The 18,400-nt window shown below is 38.1% G+C and overlaps 1 protein-coding gene across 6 annotated transcripts in view; it reads right to left on the reverse strand.

Annotated features, from left to right (window-relative positions):
* NCOA3 (nuclear receptor coactivator 3) overlaps positions 1-18,400 on the reverse strand; it is a 209,903-nt gene that overhangs the window by 21,133 nt on the left and 170,370 nt on the right. For all 6 annotated transcript variants that reach the window (XM_072633632.1, XM_072633628.1, XM_072633631.1 and 3 more), the window contains 3 exons: positions 2,965-3,105; positions 2,557-2,704; positions 1,223-1,608 (listed from right to left, as the gene is read on the reverse strand). In XM_072633632.1, coding sequence (XP_072489733.1) covers positions 1,223-1,608; positions 2,557-2,704; positions 2,965-3,105 — 675 coding nt within the window. The remainder of the gene's footprint in view (positions 1-1,222; positions 1,609-2,556; positions 2,705-2,964; positions 3,106-18,400) is intronic.

Here is an 18,400-nt window from a genome sequence, read left to right on the forward strand (position 1 = left end):
GACAAAATAAACATGAGGGAATTGGAGGAGGGGACAGCAGGAGCAGGAAGGGTTCCATGTAGAAAGTGCTTGTAAAAGTGAAGAACAAGTAAATTCCTGGCCTGGGAGAAGCCAGGTGTGAGCACTCAGGAGATGGAAATGCAGCATTATGTGCATGGAATTGCAACAAGGCCAGTGTGGCTGGGTCATAGAGTGGGGAAGAGAGAATAATAGGTAAAAAGGCTAACAAGATGTCATCATGGCTATTTGTTGATTTTGTTCAGTCATTTTCAGTTGTGACCAATTCTTAGCAAAGATATTGGAGTGGTTTGTAATTTTCTTCTCCAGTTCATTTTACAGATGAGGAAAGTGAGGCAAACAGGGTAAAGGGGTAAAAGCTTTAGTCTGAGATCAAGGGCTTTAGATACCAACAGAGGAGTTTGTGTTTTATCTTTATAGGCAAAAATGGAAAGCGGGAAAAAAAAGAAGCCATTGGAGTTTACTAAGGGAGCAAAAAGGTAATTCTGCATTTTAGGAAAAGTGAATTGGCAATTATATGAAGGATGAATTGGAGAGAGGGGAAGGCTTATAAGAGGCTACTGAAATAGTGCATGCAAGAGATGTGAGGGCCTAAACTAGGTAGATGTGAGTACAGATAAAGGGCCAGATGCAAAAGATGTTGTAGAGATAGAAATAACAACATATGGCAACTGAATGAATATAGGAGATCCAATGGGAGGAAGCATCTTTTTAGGACTTTAATTCCTCAAAAATAATGGAGCATGAAATAAAATGAACCACATGACAAATCACACACAGAAATATGACCTTTAAAAAAAAGTCTCCAAAAGACAATAAAAAAAGTTAAGACAATATTGGGTATGAAGGAAACCTTCTAAGGCTATGCCAAAGAAGTGAAGAACCTGGCCAGATCTAATGCCCTGGGACATCTTCTGTAGATGGGTTCAGCAACAAAACTACATGCTTTCTGTCTAAAACTGATACCAGATTGTGCTTTGCCTAGGTTAAGGAGTCATTCTCTGAAAAGTGGTTCCTATGTTTAGCTATAAATTTCCAATTAGCTTACATTTGTAAGCTAAAGCCACATATATTTGTAGGCCATAGACTAAGAAGTGAAGAAGTTATTATCTACATCAGTAGCAAGACTGCCAACATGGATAAAACATTAACAGGAAGAACACTTAAAAATGGACAAAAAAAAAAAATAGGTCAAGTAAAATACCTGGAACAGGAGAAAACTGATGTGAAGGCATCTTTGGACTACCTCTGTTACGAGGAGAAATCATTATGTTCTGCTGATTGGAGCCAAGGCCAGGGCTACCATGTGGGGGGCTATTCATATTTAGCCCGTAATTGTTGTTCTGATAGGGAGAGGACTGCATTCCTGATCCAAGGTTTATAGAGCTCATGTTATTAGGGCCTCCATATCTAATGCCACTCATCTGTCCTACTGCATTGGGATCTCCCAAAGAGTAGGGCCTGTTCTGCATTGGCAGGCTTTGATTTGGCGACATATTCATTCCTCCAACAGAACTGGCACATCCAACTGTAGGAGCTCGTATGTTTTGTCCCACTGGGTTGGGATTTGGTCTATATCCATTCTGTTCTCTGAAAATCACACACAGAAAAACTCACAGAATTTTACTCAACAATTACAAAGTTCATTAACATTTTAGATAAGAGCTACAGGAGGAAAAACTGATATATCAAACCACTTCTTCATGGATACTATGACTCTGCCTTCAAGAACTGTACCAGCCTAAGTGCTCATCTGTTTCTAATGAGGTTGAATTAATTTCCCTTCCACTAGGTTGCTACAAAAATTGCCACAATTGACATCATTGCTACTCTTTACAAAATAAAGGCTTCCATAAAAAAAGGTATAAAACTCTTCAAAATCAGCATTTTCCATGAGGCAGAGGATAGAAGGTTAGAGAAGTTTTAAGGATTTCCTATTTAATGCTTTGTATATGCTGTCTACTCTCACTGGGATGTCATTTGGTATTTATGAAAAGCATATGTTCCTAATTGAAATTTGAATTTAAAAAACTAACCTCAGCATTATATTATTATGTTATATATATTATCATATATAACATGTTGCAAATCATATTATTATTATATTATTAATATCATGGGGGGAACTGGGAGATGGAAAGAAGAGAAGAAACATTTTTCATGCAAGGTAGATATACCACCTAGCCTATACTTTTTTCACAGTACAGTTATCCTGTTCATCCAGTCTACCCCTTCATCTTCAGATAGGGCCTTTCTCCTCTCTACCCCTGAAAATAAAATTTTCAAGCAGAAATTGTTTTGTAAATTCTCACATACAAAACACAACCTTTAAAAATGTGCATTCCTACTCTCAACTCCAAACGTTTCAAGTTCTAAACCAAAACATCAGAATTAAACTCACCTACCACAGAATACTCTTTCTCTCCTAATTTTGACTTCTTTTACTAAAGTTTTTACACTAAGAAAATATTCAGCTGCTTGATTTTTTTTTTAAGTTTGAGCATAATATAACCAAAAAACACAACAGAAAGGCACTACCTCTGTAGGAAGTGAGTAGAAAGAAAGCCATGGCGATCATTAGTTACTGGATTCCGGAAAAGTTTGCTCTTTGTTTGGGCAGTCACTATAGTCCCATCAGCTAAGGAGAACCGATAAATAGGGGTTTCAGCATGTCCTTGAATATAAGCTGTATGAGGGAAATTAACATTGTAGACTGTGTCAGTGGAACACATCTAGCAAAGATTAGAAAGAAAATATATTTAAAAATGCAATTCTTCCAAGACTATGTAGCATTAAAGCTCTATGTAAAAATTATAAGCAGACTAAAATAAAAATTCTTAAGATACATTCTTACAAGATACAGCAATTAGTGTACACACACCAAAACAAAAAAGCAAAAAGGGAAGATTCTAAATCAAACAATTCAAATTTTTTTTCATTCCTTACCTTCCTGATAGTGCCGTTTTTGGGACCATGTCTGTCCATCATTTAGGCTGAAAAATCTCTGGATACACCTTCTGATTATATCCTCAAAGCCAGGCCTCATAGAAGACCTCAGTGAATTTGTGTCTATAGTGACAACTTTGCCTGTTTTTAAAGGATGAAGGAAATAAATATTTATGAGGTGTCCACTATGTGAAAACACTGTCGATGATAAAGAAAAAGAAATAAGTTGAATCAACACAGAACGGCAGAACAAGCTGATGTTTAATCAGCCGGTGTCATGACTATGGAGTTCAGATACTGTCCGTGTCATCTTTCTGTGCACGGCCCTGACGCTGAAGAATGACAACATATCTAACCATACTATTTTAGAGAATATCTGAAAATATCTTATTATCACTTCCTCTGACTTCTGGATGGCTTCAGTGGTTTAAATGTTTCCTTTACAGTTCTCTAAATCGTCATGAAACACTTCATGTATAAACAGTAGCCAGCTTTTGTCTAAATTTGGAGGGCCAAGTAACCCTTGGTAAATAATTCATTAAATATTTTACTGAGCACCTGTGATATGCTAGGAATTTCAAAGAAGCTAATCCTACAAAGTATGTGTAGAAATTTATCAGAGTTTTCTCCAATGTATTACTACCTCTTTCAATTAAACCCTTTAACTTTTGGGATGCAGCAGCAGGTGAAGAATATTTTAATATAGCCAGGGAAAAGTCTCAAGATCCTCTGTAAATTATGAATATTTTGCCAGTTTTTAAAATATACACATCAATTACTGCAGATGATTAAGACTAACACAATCCGACAGATCACTAATCCATTGCTTCTTATATGTCAGTACATCTTGGGTAGAATTAGGTAGTTGCTCTCCTGAAATCATTAAATAAATCAAAAAAACAATACCATAACCCTCCAAGTGAGATGAATGCAATAACTGATGGGGTCTACTTCTGACATGAATCTAGTCAACACCACTGGAACCAAAAGGGTGAGTCTTTCAGTCCTGGTCCATGTCTGTCCTAACTCAGAACACAAAACCACCAAAGCTCTCCCCAATACTAAGAGGTCATGAAGGGAAGGGTACAGGTGGTGTGGAAGTTCCTTCCCTAGTCTCTCTCCAGACTTGGGTTCAAACTCTGTCTTGCCACAGAACCTATTGCCACATATAGCTATAAGCATTCTGCACTGTGTCAACCAAGTCTTCTAAGAAATAGCATGTCATTTCGATATAACCATGAAGCACCCACATTTACTGACTTCTATCACTCAAAGCTTCATGCTCTCTCCATACACAAACTCCCCAGAAAATAAGTAAGCTGATGCCACTGCCAGTGCAGATGACCTCCTATTATCACAGTACATCAGAGATGAGGGTCACCCACCTACTGGTGCCTTCCCAAGCTAATGGCTAGCAAACTCAGAACTATAGCTTCCCAAAGCCCCCAAATCCCCTTTACCTGAAAATATGCACTGCTCTTGTGGATCCCTATCCAGCAATACCCATCCCCAGTCTCTGTCCTCCTCAGGCTTCTGGAATGACTTCATCCAACCTTTTCACTCACATTCTTTTCCATCATTTTACGATCACAAAAATGTGCCTCCATCCAGAAATACTACATCCATCAAATGAACTCATTCTCTCATGCCTCAAATCTACAACTACAAAGGGCTTAGAAGAAAAACAGGCATACTATATCATCATTATTGACCCTTCCAGATGCACCCCTCTGCACGTCATTCGTGCACAACATCTTGTGTAGATTCCTGTGGCTATACATTATTTGTAAAGTGTTTAGCACAGTGTCTGACACTTATTAAATGCTTTTCTCCTTTCCTTCCTTCCTTCCTAGTTATACATTGTCTCACAAAAACCTGTAATTATGAAATTCCCATTTTCACATCTGTCTCTGACTCACTACTCTCAATTATATCTCTGACCTCATTGTGAAAACCCAATACTTTCACTCTTCCATGTTCTCAAAGTCTTACCATCACCGTTAAGGGTTATTTTTCCTGCCTTCAGAACCTCAACCTATATTTGAGCAGTTGAATTATATAGTTTTCTAACCTTGAATGAATGAGAATTTTTCAAGTGTTCGCTACATGACTGCCACTGTGTGAAGTGCTAAAGATACAAATAGAAGTAAGTAAGAAAGTCCTCTGTCATCAAGGAGCTTAAAATACAAGGGAAGACAATACACAGAGGGGAATGATCTTTCCAGGAATGGTAGTATTAATGTGATTAATGTTCTGAGCAAGGAGGATGGGAAGGTGTTCTAAAAATAAAAATGAGGTCAAATCAGAGAAGAGATCTAATGTAATGTCTTGCTAATAGGAATTCATAAATAGGTAATCAATAATTATTCTATTTATTAACTCAATGTATAAAACATTCCAAAGAAATTTCTGTCAGCACTTTGGAGGAAAAAATTCTCCTAAAATTGCTAATGCCTTGGCAATCCTCAGTATAGAGTAACCCCCACATTCTGACTTCCTTGTTACTCCATGCATATTTTCTGAACATTGCTGGTGGAAGTCATGGGTTGAAATGAACCAATTTGGCCCACTACAAATTCATGTAATATAATCTCAACTAGCATCTTACATTATTATAGCACATTCCTTTTATGTTTCCATGATCAACTATCATTCTCAGCAATGTAGCTATTCCAAACCCTCTCTTCTCCTCAAACCAACTATGCCATTCCTTCCCACACAACAGAAGCCTTTGCCTCTTACTTTACAAAGAAAAATAAAAACTATCAATCTCAACCTATAATTCTTTTCCCTTATTCTACACTTTAAATTTCTGGCAATTATTCTCTTTTCTCTACTACTCTGGTCCAGTCTCTAAGAAATTAGAGGCAATTCTCCCTTTATACTTTCTAATTCTAAAATTTTATTTAATTTTTTACTCAATTAATACTCTGACAGCAAATATGCACAGCCAAACAAAACAAATTCCTATTGTAGCCATTAACAGTGTGTGCATGTCTGAGTGTGTGTGTGTGTACGCATGCAATTTTTTAAGCCTAAGTACATCGCTTCTGTCAACAAATGGGTAAAAGGGTACACATGAATGATCCTTTGGAATCATGGTTGGTGATAACATTGCTCAGAGTTCTTAAGTTTAATGTCAGTTTGACTTTGCAAAAATTATATTATTATTACTTCAATTGTTCTCCTGCTTTAATTCTTCACTCTGTATCAGTTCACACATCTTTCCAATTTTCTCTAAACACACCCATATCATCATTTCTTGTATCATATCACAGTAGTACTCCATTACATCCATAAACTATAACAGATTCAGCTATTTGCCAGTTATTGGGCACCAAAGCCATTTCTTGTTTTTTTGCCAGCTGCTATAAGTATTTTTGAACAGAATAGTCATGGGAGCAGGGTGAACATAAAGGTCATTTACTCTTTATCCCTTTGACTTATACCAATTTAACAGAGGTATTCACAGTTGTGTATTCACAGCTGAGTAACTTTTGGGACAGAGTTTCAAATTGGAGAGAATGGAGAGAACAATTCACAGTTTCATGAACAGGATATTATGTACATGTTTCATCACAACCCCAACCAACATCCATCATTTTCCTTTTGTCCAGTGTGCTGGTCTAATCGGTGTGAAGGAGAATTCATCTTGCATTTAAGGCTCTTCATAACTCGCGATATCTTTTCATCCTACTTACACAATGCATCCTGCCATGTACTCAGTGTTCAAGTATTCCTCATACAGGGGCAGCTAGGTGGTGCAGTGGATAGAACAGCAGTGCAGGAGTCAGGAGGATCTGAGTTCAAATCTCACCTCAGACATTTGACACTCCCTAGTTGTGTGACCTTGGGCAAGTCACTTAACCCCAACTGCCTCATCCTGGGTCATCTCCAGTTATCCTGAAATCTGGACACTGCATTCAGATGGCTCTGGAGGAGAAGTGAGGCTGGTGACCTGCAAAGCCCTGCCTCATTCAAAACAAAGTCAAGTGCAAGTCATGTCATTATTTCTCTGATGGCATGGTCTTCTTTGGCAATGAAGGACAAACACACACACACACATTTCCTCATACACAACACCACTTCTGATCTCCACACCTGTACATGGTGGGACCCTATGCCTAGAATGCTATCTTCCTCACCTCCTCCTAGCTTCCTTCTAGACTCAGATTTAATGTCACTCTTTGCATAAGGCTATTCTTGCTCCCTCAACTGCTAATATCTTCCCTTGTAAGATTACTTTCCATCTACTTTCTATCTTTTATTTAACTATTTCTATATAGAAGAAATATACCTTCAACTAAACCATACAAAATATTTGCATGGATTCAATTACAAAGTATTCCTGAAAGAAATAAACAACAATTTAAATATGTGGAGGGATATTCAAAGCTCATAGCTGAGCCATGCCAATTTAATAAAAGTAAAAATGACTATACTGCCAAAGTTAATTTATAGTTTTAATGCTTTACCAATTAAAGCATTAAAAGAAAACATTATAGAACTCAATGGAATAATAAAATTCAACTGGAAAAGAAAAGCATCTAGAATACCAAGGAAAATAATGAAAAGAGATTGGTAATAACACTTATAGACCTCAAACTATACTATGAAGCAAGTCAGTAAAACCATGTGGCTATGGTATCAGTTAAGTTAGAAAGATTGGGGTGGAGTCAAGATGGCAGAATGAGAGCAACTACTCACCTAAGCTCTAAGACAAACTCCTTCAGATACCTCTATAGAGAATCTGAACAAATTTTAGAGTGGCAAAACCAACAGAGACAGAGTGTGGCAGATTTCCAACCCAGGGCACACTGGAAAATCAACAGGAAGGATCTATTGCACGGGGCTGGAGGAGCACACAGCGCACAGGCTGTACCAGCACAGACCCTGCCGTAGCAAAGCCAAGCAGGAAGCCCCAGGCAGTTTGAAGCAGCAGCAGCATTGTGGAATCTCAAACATATCAGCCCAGGATAGGAGTCCAGTGGAACCGAGTGAGAGACAACCTCAGAACCCCAGGTAACTGCAGCAACCACTATTAACACTATCAGCCCACAGATTAAATGTCTGTAAGTCTATCTCCTCGAACTTCTGGGAGCCAAGATGGCAGAGTGATCAGTAAATGCTCTACCCTTCCCCTTGTTGACTTGAAAAACCCAGAGAGTATTTCCCCAGGAAAAATCCTGGAACAGTGGGATCAACCGAAAGGGTAAACATTCTCTTAGCCCGTAAGGTTAGGAAAATCACAAAGGAGGTTCCGCTTGCTGTGGTTGAAGGGGACCAGTGCAGGACTAGAGCCTATCCCAGACAGCCCCACCTCAGTGAACCAGGAGATCCTGAGGCCCCAGGGGTGGGGTGGGTGGGGGTGGTTGGAGCCCATAATCACCAACACCAGGACTCCAGGCATGCCTCAGCACAGCCAGGGGAATTGGGAAATCACTAGCACAAACAGGGTTCACCAACCACTGAGCCTATCTGTGCTTAGGAAAGAAGACCTCCTGTAGCCAAAACACCCCTCCCCCACACTTAACACAGCTAGCTCCAGGGCAACTCTGGGGAAATTCAGAAACACTTCACCTGGCCTCTGCTTTGGCACACTAGCTAGCTGAGCATCAGGTAAGCTGCAGCATTCTAGTTTCTACCTGAAAGAACCAGGAGGTCACAATACACAATGTCTCAAGTTCTAAGCGCAAAAATGGTAGGACAGAGCCCCCTGTACTCCAGAAGCAGAGATCCACTTTAAAAGCCAGGAAAAGGGAGATCATCATGAGCAAGAAGCAAACCAGAAAAGATAAGACGATAGAATCTTTCTATTGGGACAAGAACCAAAACACAAATACCAAAGAGGTCAGCATTGAGACTGCACTCTCATTTGAAACTTCAGAAGAAAATATGAACTGGTCTTAAGCCCAAAGAGAATTCTTGGAAGAGCTCAAGAAGGATTTTAAAAGCCAAATTAGGGAAGTAGAAGAAAAACTGGCCAATGATTTTCAAAATATGAACAGAGAAATCACAGAAGAATTTAAAAGGAAAATTGGACTAATGGAAAAGGAAGTACAAAACCTAATTGAGAAAATTGGACAAATGGAAAAGAAAGTACAAAAACTAACTAGAGAAAATAACTCCTTAAAAGGAACAATTGGACAGATGGAAAAGGAAATGCAAAAGTTAACTGAAGAAAACAATTTTATAAAAATTAGAATTGGGCAAATAGAATGTAATAGACTCTATGAGACATTAAGAATCAGTCAAATAGAATCTAAAGAATAAAAATTCTAAAGAATAAATAGATAGAAGAATTATTGGTCTACCAGAAAGCCATGATGAAAAAAAGAGCCTGGAAAATATCTTCCAAGAAATCATCAAGGAAAATTGCCCATGGGTCTTAGATTCAGAGGGCAAAATAGTCATCAAAATAATCCACCAATCATTTCCTGAAAGAGATCCCAAACTGAAAACACCAAGGAATATTGTTGTCAAATTCCAGAACTATCAAGTGAAGGCAAAAATACTGCAGGCAACCAGAAAGAAATAATTCAAATATTGAGGAGCTACAGTCAGGGTCACACAGGACCTTGCAGTTTCTACACTGAAAGATCAGAGGGACTGGAATATGATGTTCTGTAAGATAATGGAGCTTGGATTACAACCAAGGATCAATTACCCAGAAAAACTGAACATAATATTTCAGGCAATGAGATGTAAATAAGGGGTTTCCAGACCTTCCTGATGAAAAGGTCAGAACTCAAAAGATAAATTGATCTTCAAGCACAAGTCTCAAGAAAGGCATAAAAAAGTAAACGGGGAAAAAAACTGCTTATTCAATATGTTTACATCTCTGTAAGGGAAGATGATACTTGTTAATCTTGAGAATTGTATGTTTATTATGATATATAAAAGGGATATGATATACATAGATAGAGGGAGTGGATGTAAATTAAATGTGATGATAAAAATGTGATTTAAGGGTGCAAAGGAATTGTAACCGGAGATGTGAAAAGAAGGAGGCAAAAAAAGGTAAATTACATCACAGGAAGAGGCACAAAAACATATCACAGTAAAGGGAAAGAGGGGAGGGACATGAGCATTGTTTGAGATTTACTCTCATCTGATTTGGTTCAAGAAGGGATCAACAAACTCAGTTAAATATAGAAATCTAACTAGCTCTATAGGCAGCAGGAGGGCAAAGAAAAGGGAGGAAAGGCTAAAACGGAGGGAAGAAGTAGTAAGGAAAAAGGGGAGTAAAAGGGAAGGGGGTTGAAAGAAGGGAGGGAAGACTGAAGGAGGCAGAGGTCAAAAATTAAAACTCTACTGTAGAGGGGAAAGGAGAAGACAGAACTAAAAGCACAAATGGAGGGGAAAGAGGATGGAGGGAAAGACACAAATAGTAATCGTAACTGTGAATGTGAATGGGATGAACGCTCCCATAAAACGGATGGCAGAATGGATTAAAAACCATAATCCAACAATATGTTAATCACAAGAAACAAATTTGAAACGGGGGGGGGGGGGGGGGAGAGATATGCACAGGGTAAAGGCAAAAGGTTGGAGCAGAATATACTGTGCATCAGCTGATGTAAAAAAAAAAAAAAGGGGTAGCAATCCTAATCTCAGACAAAGCAAAAGCAGAAATAGATTTAATAAAAAGAGATAAGGAAGGAAACTATATCCTGCTAAAAGGCACCATAGACAACGAAGTAGTATCATTACTAAACATATATACTCCAAGTGGTATACTATCCATATTCTTAGATGATAAGTTAAGGGAGTTACAGGAAGAAATAGACAGCAAAACTATAGTAACGGGGACCTCAACCTCCCCCTCTCTGAACTTGATAAATCTAACCTCAAAATAAACAAGAAAGAAGTTAAAGAGTGAATAAAACTCTGGATAAGGCAGATATGATAGATCTCTGGAGAAAATTGAATGGGAATAGAAAGGAATATACCTTTTTCTCAGCAGTACATGGCACATATACAAACTGACCACATAATATGGCATTAAAAACCTCATAATCCAGTGTAGAAAGACAGAGATACTCAATGGGCCCTTCTCAGATCATAATGCAGTAAAAATTCTATGAAATAAAAGGCCCATGGAAATATGAACCAAAAATTAATTAAAAACTAAATAATCTAATCCTAAAGAATGAGTGGATTAAACAACAAATCATAGAAACAATCAACAACTTCATTCAAGAGAATGACAATAATGAGACAACCTACCAAAACTTATGGGATACTGCAAAAGCAATTCTTAGGAGAAGTTTTATATCATTGAATGCCTACATGAATAAAATAGAGAAAGAGGAGACCACTGAAATGGGCATGCAGCTGAAAAAGGTAGAAAAAGAATGAATTGAAAATTCCCAAGTAAATACCAAATTAGAAATACTAAAGGGGGCGGAGCCAAGATGGCAGAGTAGAAAGACACACATACACATAGCTCCGAAACCCACAACCCACAGAACGGCTAGAGGGGACCAACTCACGGTGAATTCTGCACCCAGAGGCCACGGAATATTGGAGCGAGGGAGATTTCTGTTCAGGAGAGACCTGCAAACCTCTCGCGGGGGGTCCTTCCCGCTGCGGACTGGGCGCCGGGACTGGGAGCTGAGTGCAGCCCTGCAGCGGCCGCGACACCGTGAGGAAAAGATCCGAGCAGGCTACGGAGACGGGATATCCTGTGGCCACGCAGGTCCCTCCACCCACAGAGGGACCTGCAAACCTCTCGTAAAAGGTCTGTCGCGCTGCGGACGCAGAGACCAGCCCGGACCTGCGGCGGCCACGGCTCCGAGCAGGCTTCAGAGACGGGATCTCCAGCAGCGGCACAAGCCCCCCCACTCACAGGTGATGAGGGTCGGTGAGAGAGTCTCTTTGGCGGGTCGAGAGGGGAGTGGGGTGCCCCCATGGCTCGGGCCCCCCGGGAGATAGAAGCTGAGAGGAGGCTGCAGACAGGGGCTCCCCAAGCGGGCGGAAGCCTAGATCCATTGTGGAAGGTCTGTGCATAAACCCCCTGAGGGAACTGAGCCTGAGAGGCGGCCCTGCCCCGACCTGACCATCTGAACTTAATCTCACACTGAATAGCAGCCCTGCCCCCGCCCAAAGCCCTGAGGCTGGAAGCAGCATTTGAATCTCAGACCCCAAACTTTGGCTGGGAGGACCAGGAGGCGAGGTGGGTGTGAGGAGAATATTCAGAGGTCAAGCCACTGGCTGGGAAAATGCCCAGAAAAGGGAAAAGAAATAAAACTATTGAAGGGTACTTTCTCGGAGAAAAGACACTTCCTCCCTTCCTTTCTGACGAGAAAGAACAATGCTTACCATCAGGCAAAGACACGGAAATCGAGGATTCTGTGTCCCAGCCCACCCAATGGGCTCAGGCCATGGAAGAGCTCAAAAAGAATTTTGAAAATCAAGTTAGAGAGGTGGAGGAAAAACTAGGAAGAGAAATGAGAGGGATGAAAGAGAAGCATGAAAAGCAGATCAGCTCCCTGCTAAAGGAGAACCAAAAAAATGTTGAAGAAATTAACACCTTGAAAACTAGCCTAACTCAATTGGCAAAAGAGGTTCAAAAGGCCAATGAGGAGAAGAATGCTTTCAAAAGCAGAATTAGCCAAATGGAAAAGGAGATGCAAAAGCTCACTGAAGAAAATAGATCTTTCAAAACTGGAATGGCACAGATGGACGCTTAGGACTTTATGAGAAAGACAGATATCACAGAACATAGCGTGAAGATTCAAAAAATGGAAGATAATGTGAAATATCTTATTGGAAAAACAACTGACCTGGAAAATAGATTCAGGAGAGACAATGTAAAAATTCTGGGACTACCTGAAAACCATGATCAAAAGAAGAGCCTAGACATCATCTTCCATGAAATTATCAAGGAAAACTGCCCTGAGATTCTAGAACCAGAGGGCAAAATAAATATTCAAGGAATCCGCAGAACGCTGCATGAAAGAGATCCAAAAAGAGAAACTCCTAGGAACATTGTGGCCAAATTCCAGAATTCCCAGGTGAAAGAGAAAATATTGCAAGCAGCTAGAAAGAAACAATTCAAGTATTGTGGAAATACAATCAGGATAACACAAGATCTAGCACCCTCTACATTAAGGGATCGAAGGGAATGGAATAGGATATTCCAGAAGTCAAAGGAACTAGGACTAAAACCAAGAATCACCTACCCAGCAAAACTGAGTATAATGCTTCAGGAGAAAAAATGGTCTTTCAATGAAATAGAGGATTTTCAAATTTTCTTGATGAAAAGACCAGAGCTGAAAAGAAAATTTGACTTTCTAACACAAGAATGAAGAGAACCATGAAAAGGTGAACAGCAAAGAGAAGTCATAAGGGACTTACTAAAGTTGAACTGTTTACATTCCTACATGGAAAGACAATAGTTGTAACTCTTGAAACATTTCAGTATCTGGGCACTGGAGGGGAGTACACACACACACACATGCACACACGCACACATACATAGAGACAGAGTGCACAGAGGGAACTGAAGAGGATGGGATCATATCTCAAAAAAAAAAAAAATGAAATCAAGCAGTGAGAGAGAAATATTGGGAGGAGAAAGGGAGAAGTTGAATGGGGCAAATTATCTCTCATAAAAGAGGCAAGCAAAAGACTTATTAGTGGAGGGATAAAGAGGGGAGGAAAGAGAAAAACATGAGGTCTACTCTCATCACATTCCACCAAAGGAAAGAATAAAATGCACACTCATTTTGATAGGAAAACCTATCTCATAATACAGGAGAGTGGGGGACAGGGGCACAAGCAGGGTGGGGGGGAGGATGGAGGGGAGGGCATGGGGAGGAGAATGCAATCCGAGGTCGACACTCATGAGGAGGGAAAGGATCATAAGAGAATAGAAGTAATGGGGGACAGGATAGGATGGAGGGAAATATAGTTAGTCCTATACAATACAACTAGTATGGAAATCATTTGCAAAACTACACAGATTTGGCCTATATTGAATTGCTTGTCTTCCAAGGGGAAGGGGTGGAGAGGGAGGGAGCTAAAGATGTTGGAACTCAAAGTGTTAGGATCAAATGTAATGTTCTTACCACTGGGAAATAAGAAATACAGGTTAAGGGGTCAAGAAAGCTATCTGGCCCTACAGGACAAAAGAGAAGACGGAGACAAGGGCAGGGAGGGAGGATAGAGGGGAGAGCAGATTGGTCACAGGGGCAATTAGAATGCTTGGGTTTGGCAGGGGGAGGGGATGAAAGGGGAGAAAATCTGTAACCCAAAATTTTGTGAAAATAAATGTTAAAAGTTAAATTAAAAAAAAGAAATACTAAAAACCAAAGGAGAGATTAATATTAATAAAACTGAAATTAAGGAAACTACTGAACCAATAAATAAAACTATGAGTTAGTTTTATGAAAAAACCAATAAAATTGATAAACCTTTGGTCAATTTGATTTAAAAAAAGAAAACCAAATTGCCAATATCAAAAATGAAAAGGGTGAACTCACTTCCAACGAGAAAGAAATTAAAATAATTAGAAATTACTTTGCCCAACTGTATGCCCAGAAATTTGACAATATGAGATGGATGAATATTTTAAAAAATATAAATTGCCCAGATTAACAGAATACTTAAATAACTCCATCTCAGAAAAAGAAATTGAAGTCATCAATGAACTCGCTAGGAAAAGATCTCCAAGGCCAAGTGGATTTACAAGTGAATTCTATTAAACATTTAAAGAATAGTTAATTCCAATACTATATAGAATACTTGGGAAAATTGCTGAAGGAGTCCTACCAGATTCTTTCTATGATACAAATATGATTCTGATACCTACACCAGGAAAAGCCAAAACAGAGAAAGAAAATTATAGACCAATTTCTCTAATGAATACAGATGCAAAAATTTTAAATAAGATATTAGCAAAAAGAATACAGCAACTTATCATGAGATAATACATTATGATCAGATAGGATTTATACCAGAAATGCAGAGCTGGTTCAATATTAGGAAAATTACCAGTATTTTTGATCATATCAACAACAAAACTAACAGAGACCATATGATTATCTCAATAGATTCAGAAAAAGCCTTTGATAAAATACACCACCAATTCTTACTGAAAACACTGGAGAGCATAGAAATAAATGAAGCCTTCCATAAAATAATAAGCAGTATCTTCCTAAAACCATCAGCAAGCATTACATGTAATGGGGACAAGCTGAATGCATTTTCAATAAGATTAGGGGTTAAACAAGGATGTCCATTATCACTACTGTTATTCAATATGGTACTAGAAATGTTAGGTGTAGCAATTAGAGAAGAAAAAGAAATTGAAGGAATTAGAATAAGTGAAGAAGAAACTAAATTATCACTCTTTGCAGATGATATGATGATACACTTAGAGAATCCCAAAGAATCAAGTAAAAAACTACTTAAAATAATAAAGAACTTTGGCAAAGTTGCAGGTTACAAAATAAACCCACATAAATCATCTGCATTTCTATATACTACTAACAAAGCCAGACAGCAAGAGATAGAAAAAGAAATCCCATTTAAAGCTACAGTAGACACTATAAAATATCTGGGAGTCTCACTGCCAAAACAAACCCAGGGACTATATGAACACAATTACAAAACACTGTTCGCACAAATAAAGTCAGATCTAAGTAAGTGGAAAAACATAAGTTGTTCATGGGTAGGCTGAGCTAATATAATAAAAATGACAATCCTACCTAAATTAATTTACCCATTCAGTGCCACACCAACCAAACTACCAGATAATTATTTTCTAGACCTAGAAAAAATAATTTTAAAATTCATCTGGAAGAACAAAAGATCCAGAACATCAAAGGAACTAATGAAAAAGAATGGTATGGAAGGTGACCTAGCCCTTCCAGATCTCAAATTGTATTATAAAGCAGCAATCATTAAAACCACTTGGTACTGGCTAAGAAATAGAGAGGCAGACCAGTGGAATAGGTTAGGTACTCAAGACACAGTGGTCAATGAATCTAGCAATCTACTGTTTGATCCAAGGAGCCCAGCTTCTGGGATAAGAACTCACTGTTTGACAAAAATTGCTGAGAAAACTGAATAACAGTGTGGCAGAAACTGAGCATAGACCAATGCCTGACACCATACACAAGAATAAAGTCCAAATGGATACATGATCTAGATATAAAGATTGATTCTATAAACAAATCAGGGGAGTAAGGAATAGTGTATTTGTCAGATTTATGGAGAATGAATAAACAAGAGATAGAGAACATTATGAAGTGCAAAATGAATAATTTTGATTATATTAAATTGAAAAGTTTTTGCACAAACAAACCCAATGCAACCAAGGTTAGGAGGGAAGCAGAAAACTGGGAAAGAATTTTTGCAACTAGTGTCTATGATAAAGGCTTCATTTCTAAAATATACAGAGAACTGAGTCAAATGTACAAGAATACAAGTCATTCCTCAATTGATAAACGGTCAAAGAATATGAACAGGCTGTTTTCAGAGGAAGAAATTAAAGCTATCTATAGTCTTATGAAAAAATGCTCTAAATCACTTTTGATTAGAGAGATGCAAATCAAAACAACTCTGAGGTACCACACTACACCTTTCAGATTGGCTAACATGACAAAACAGGAAAGTGATAAATTAGTTGGAATACTAATTCACTGGTGGTAGAGCTATGAGCTGATCCAACCATTCTGGAGAGCAGTTTGGAACTATGCCCAAAGGGCTACAAAAATGTGCATACCCTTTAACTCAGCAATACTGCTTCTAGGACTATATCACAAAGAGATCATAAAAATGGGAAAGGGTCTCACGTACAAAAATATTTATAGCAGCTCCTTTTGGTGGTCAAGAACTGGAAATCAAGGGGATGACCATCAATTGGGGAATGGAAGTTGTGGTATATGAATGTAATGGAATACTATTATACTATAAGAAATGATGAACAGGAAGACTTTAGAGACACCTGGAAGGACCTATATGAACTGATGCTGAGTGAAAGGAGCAGAACCAGAAGAACTGTGTACACAGCAACAATCACAGTGTGTGAGGAATTTTTCTGGTAGACTTAGCCCTTCACAGCAATGCAAGGACCTAAAAAATTCCCAATGGACTCAAGGCAAAATGCCTTCCACATCCAGAGAAAGAACTATGGAACTGGATCACAGAATGAAGCAGACCATTTTCTCGTGTTATGTTTTGTTTTGTTTTCATGGTTTCTCTTTTATGTTAATTCTTCTATGCAACATGACTAAGGTGAAAATGTATTTAATAAGAATGTATGTGTAAAACCTATATAAGATTGCATGCTGCCTCAGGGAGGAAGGGGAGAGACAGGAGGGAAGGTGAGGCGGGGGAGGGGGAATCTAAGATATATGAAAGTAATTGTAGAAAAGTGAAAACAAATTAATTTTTAAAATTTTTAAATAAAATAAAAGTTAGAAAGATTGATCAGTGGGGAAGAGACTAGAAAATGGAGAATCAGAAACAATGAAACATAATAATTTAGTGTTTCAAACTCCAGAAAGCACAAATTAGATGCAAAAAAACTACACATTTAATAAAAACTGATGGGAAAATTCAAAATCAATATGGTAGAAATTAATCTTAAACCAACACCTTCTGCCATATTATACAATAAACTCTAAAAGGATACATTAGAGTAATATTATGATCATATCATAAAAAAAAATCAGAAGAGAAGCATATAATATACTTTCCACAGGTGATGTATTCTTAACCAAACAAGGGGTAGAGGCAATTAGAAAACATAAAATTGAAAATTTTGGTTAATGAAATTGAAACGTTTCTACGCAAACAAAATTAATGCACTAAGGATAAGAGAAAAAGTAGTGGAATGGAGGGAAAAAATCTTTGTATCAAATTTCTCAGATAAGGGTATAGTATCAAAGATTTTTAAAACACAGATATGTATTCATATGAGAAAAGAGAAGGAAGGGGAGGAAGGAGGTGAAAGGGAAAGAGAAAGATATCAAAAGATAAGTGGTTCCTCAATTGATAACTGATGAAAAGATATAAACAAAAAGTTCTCAAAAGAAGAATTGCAAACTAATAACAACAATATAAAAGAATACACCAAATCGCTAAAAATAAGAAAAATGCAAATCAAAACAACACTAAACATTTACCTCTCACACACTGTAAATGGCAAAGATGATAAAACATGGCACTGTTCAAGACTGGAGAGGTTCTATGAATATACTGTTGCTGAAGTAGTGAAGCAATACAATCATTTTGGAAAGCAATTTTAATTATGTACACAAAGTGACTAAATGTCCATAAACTTTGACCTAAATAGTCTAAAATTAAGATTATATCCCAAGGAGGTCAGTAATAAGAAAAAAATCCCCATATGCAGCAAAACATATATATCAGCAATTTTTGTTATAGCAAAATTTGTTTCTAATGAAACAAAGATAGCCAT

The sequence above is a fragment of the Notamacropus eugenii genome, chromosome 1, assembly GCF_028372415.1.
Source record: "Notamacropus eugenii isolate mMacEug1 chromosome 1, mMacEug1.pri_v2, whole genome shotgun sequence".
NCBI lineage: Eukaryota > Metazoa > Chordata > Mammalia > Diprotodontia > Macropodidae > Notamacropus > Notamacropus eugenii.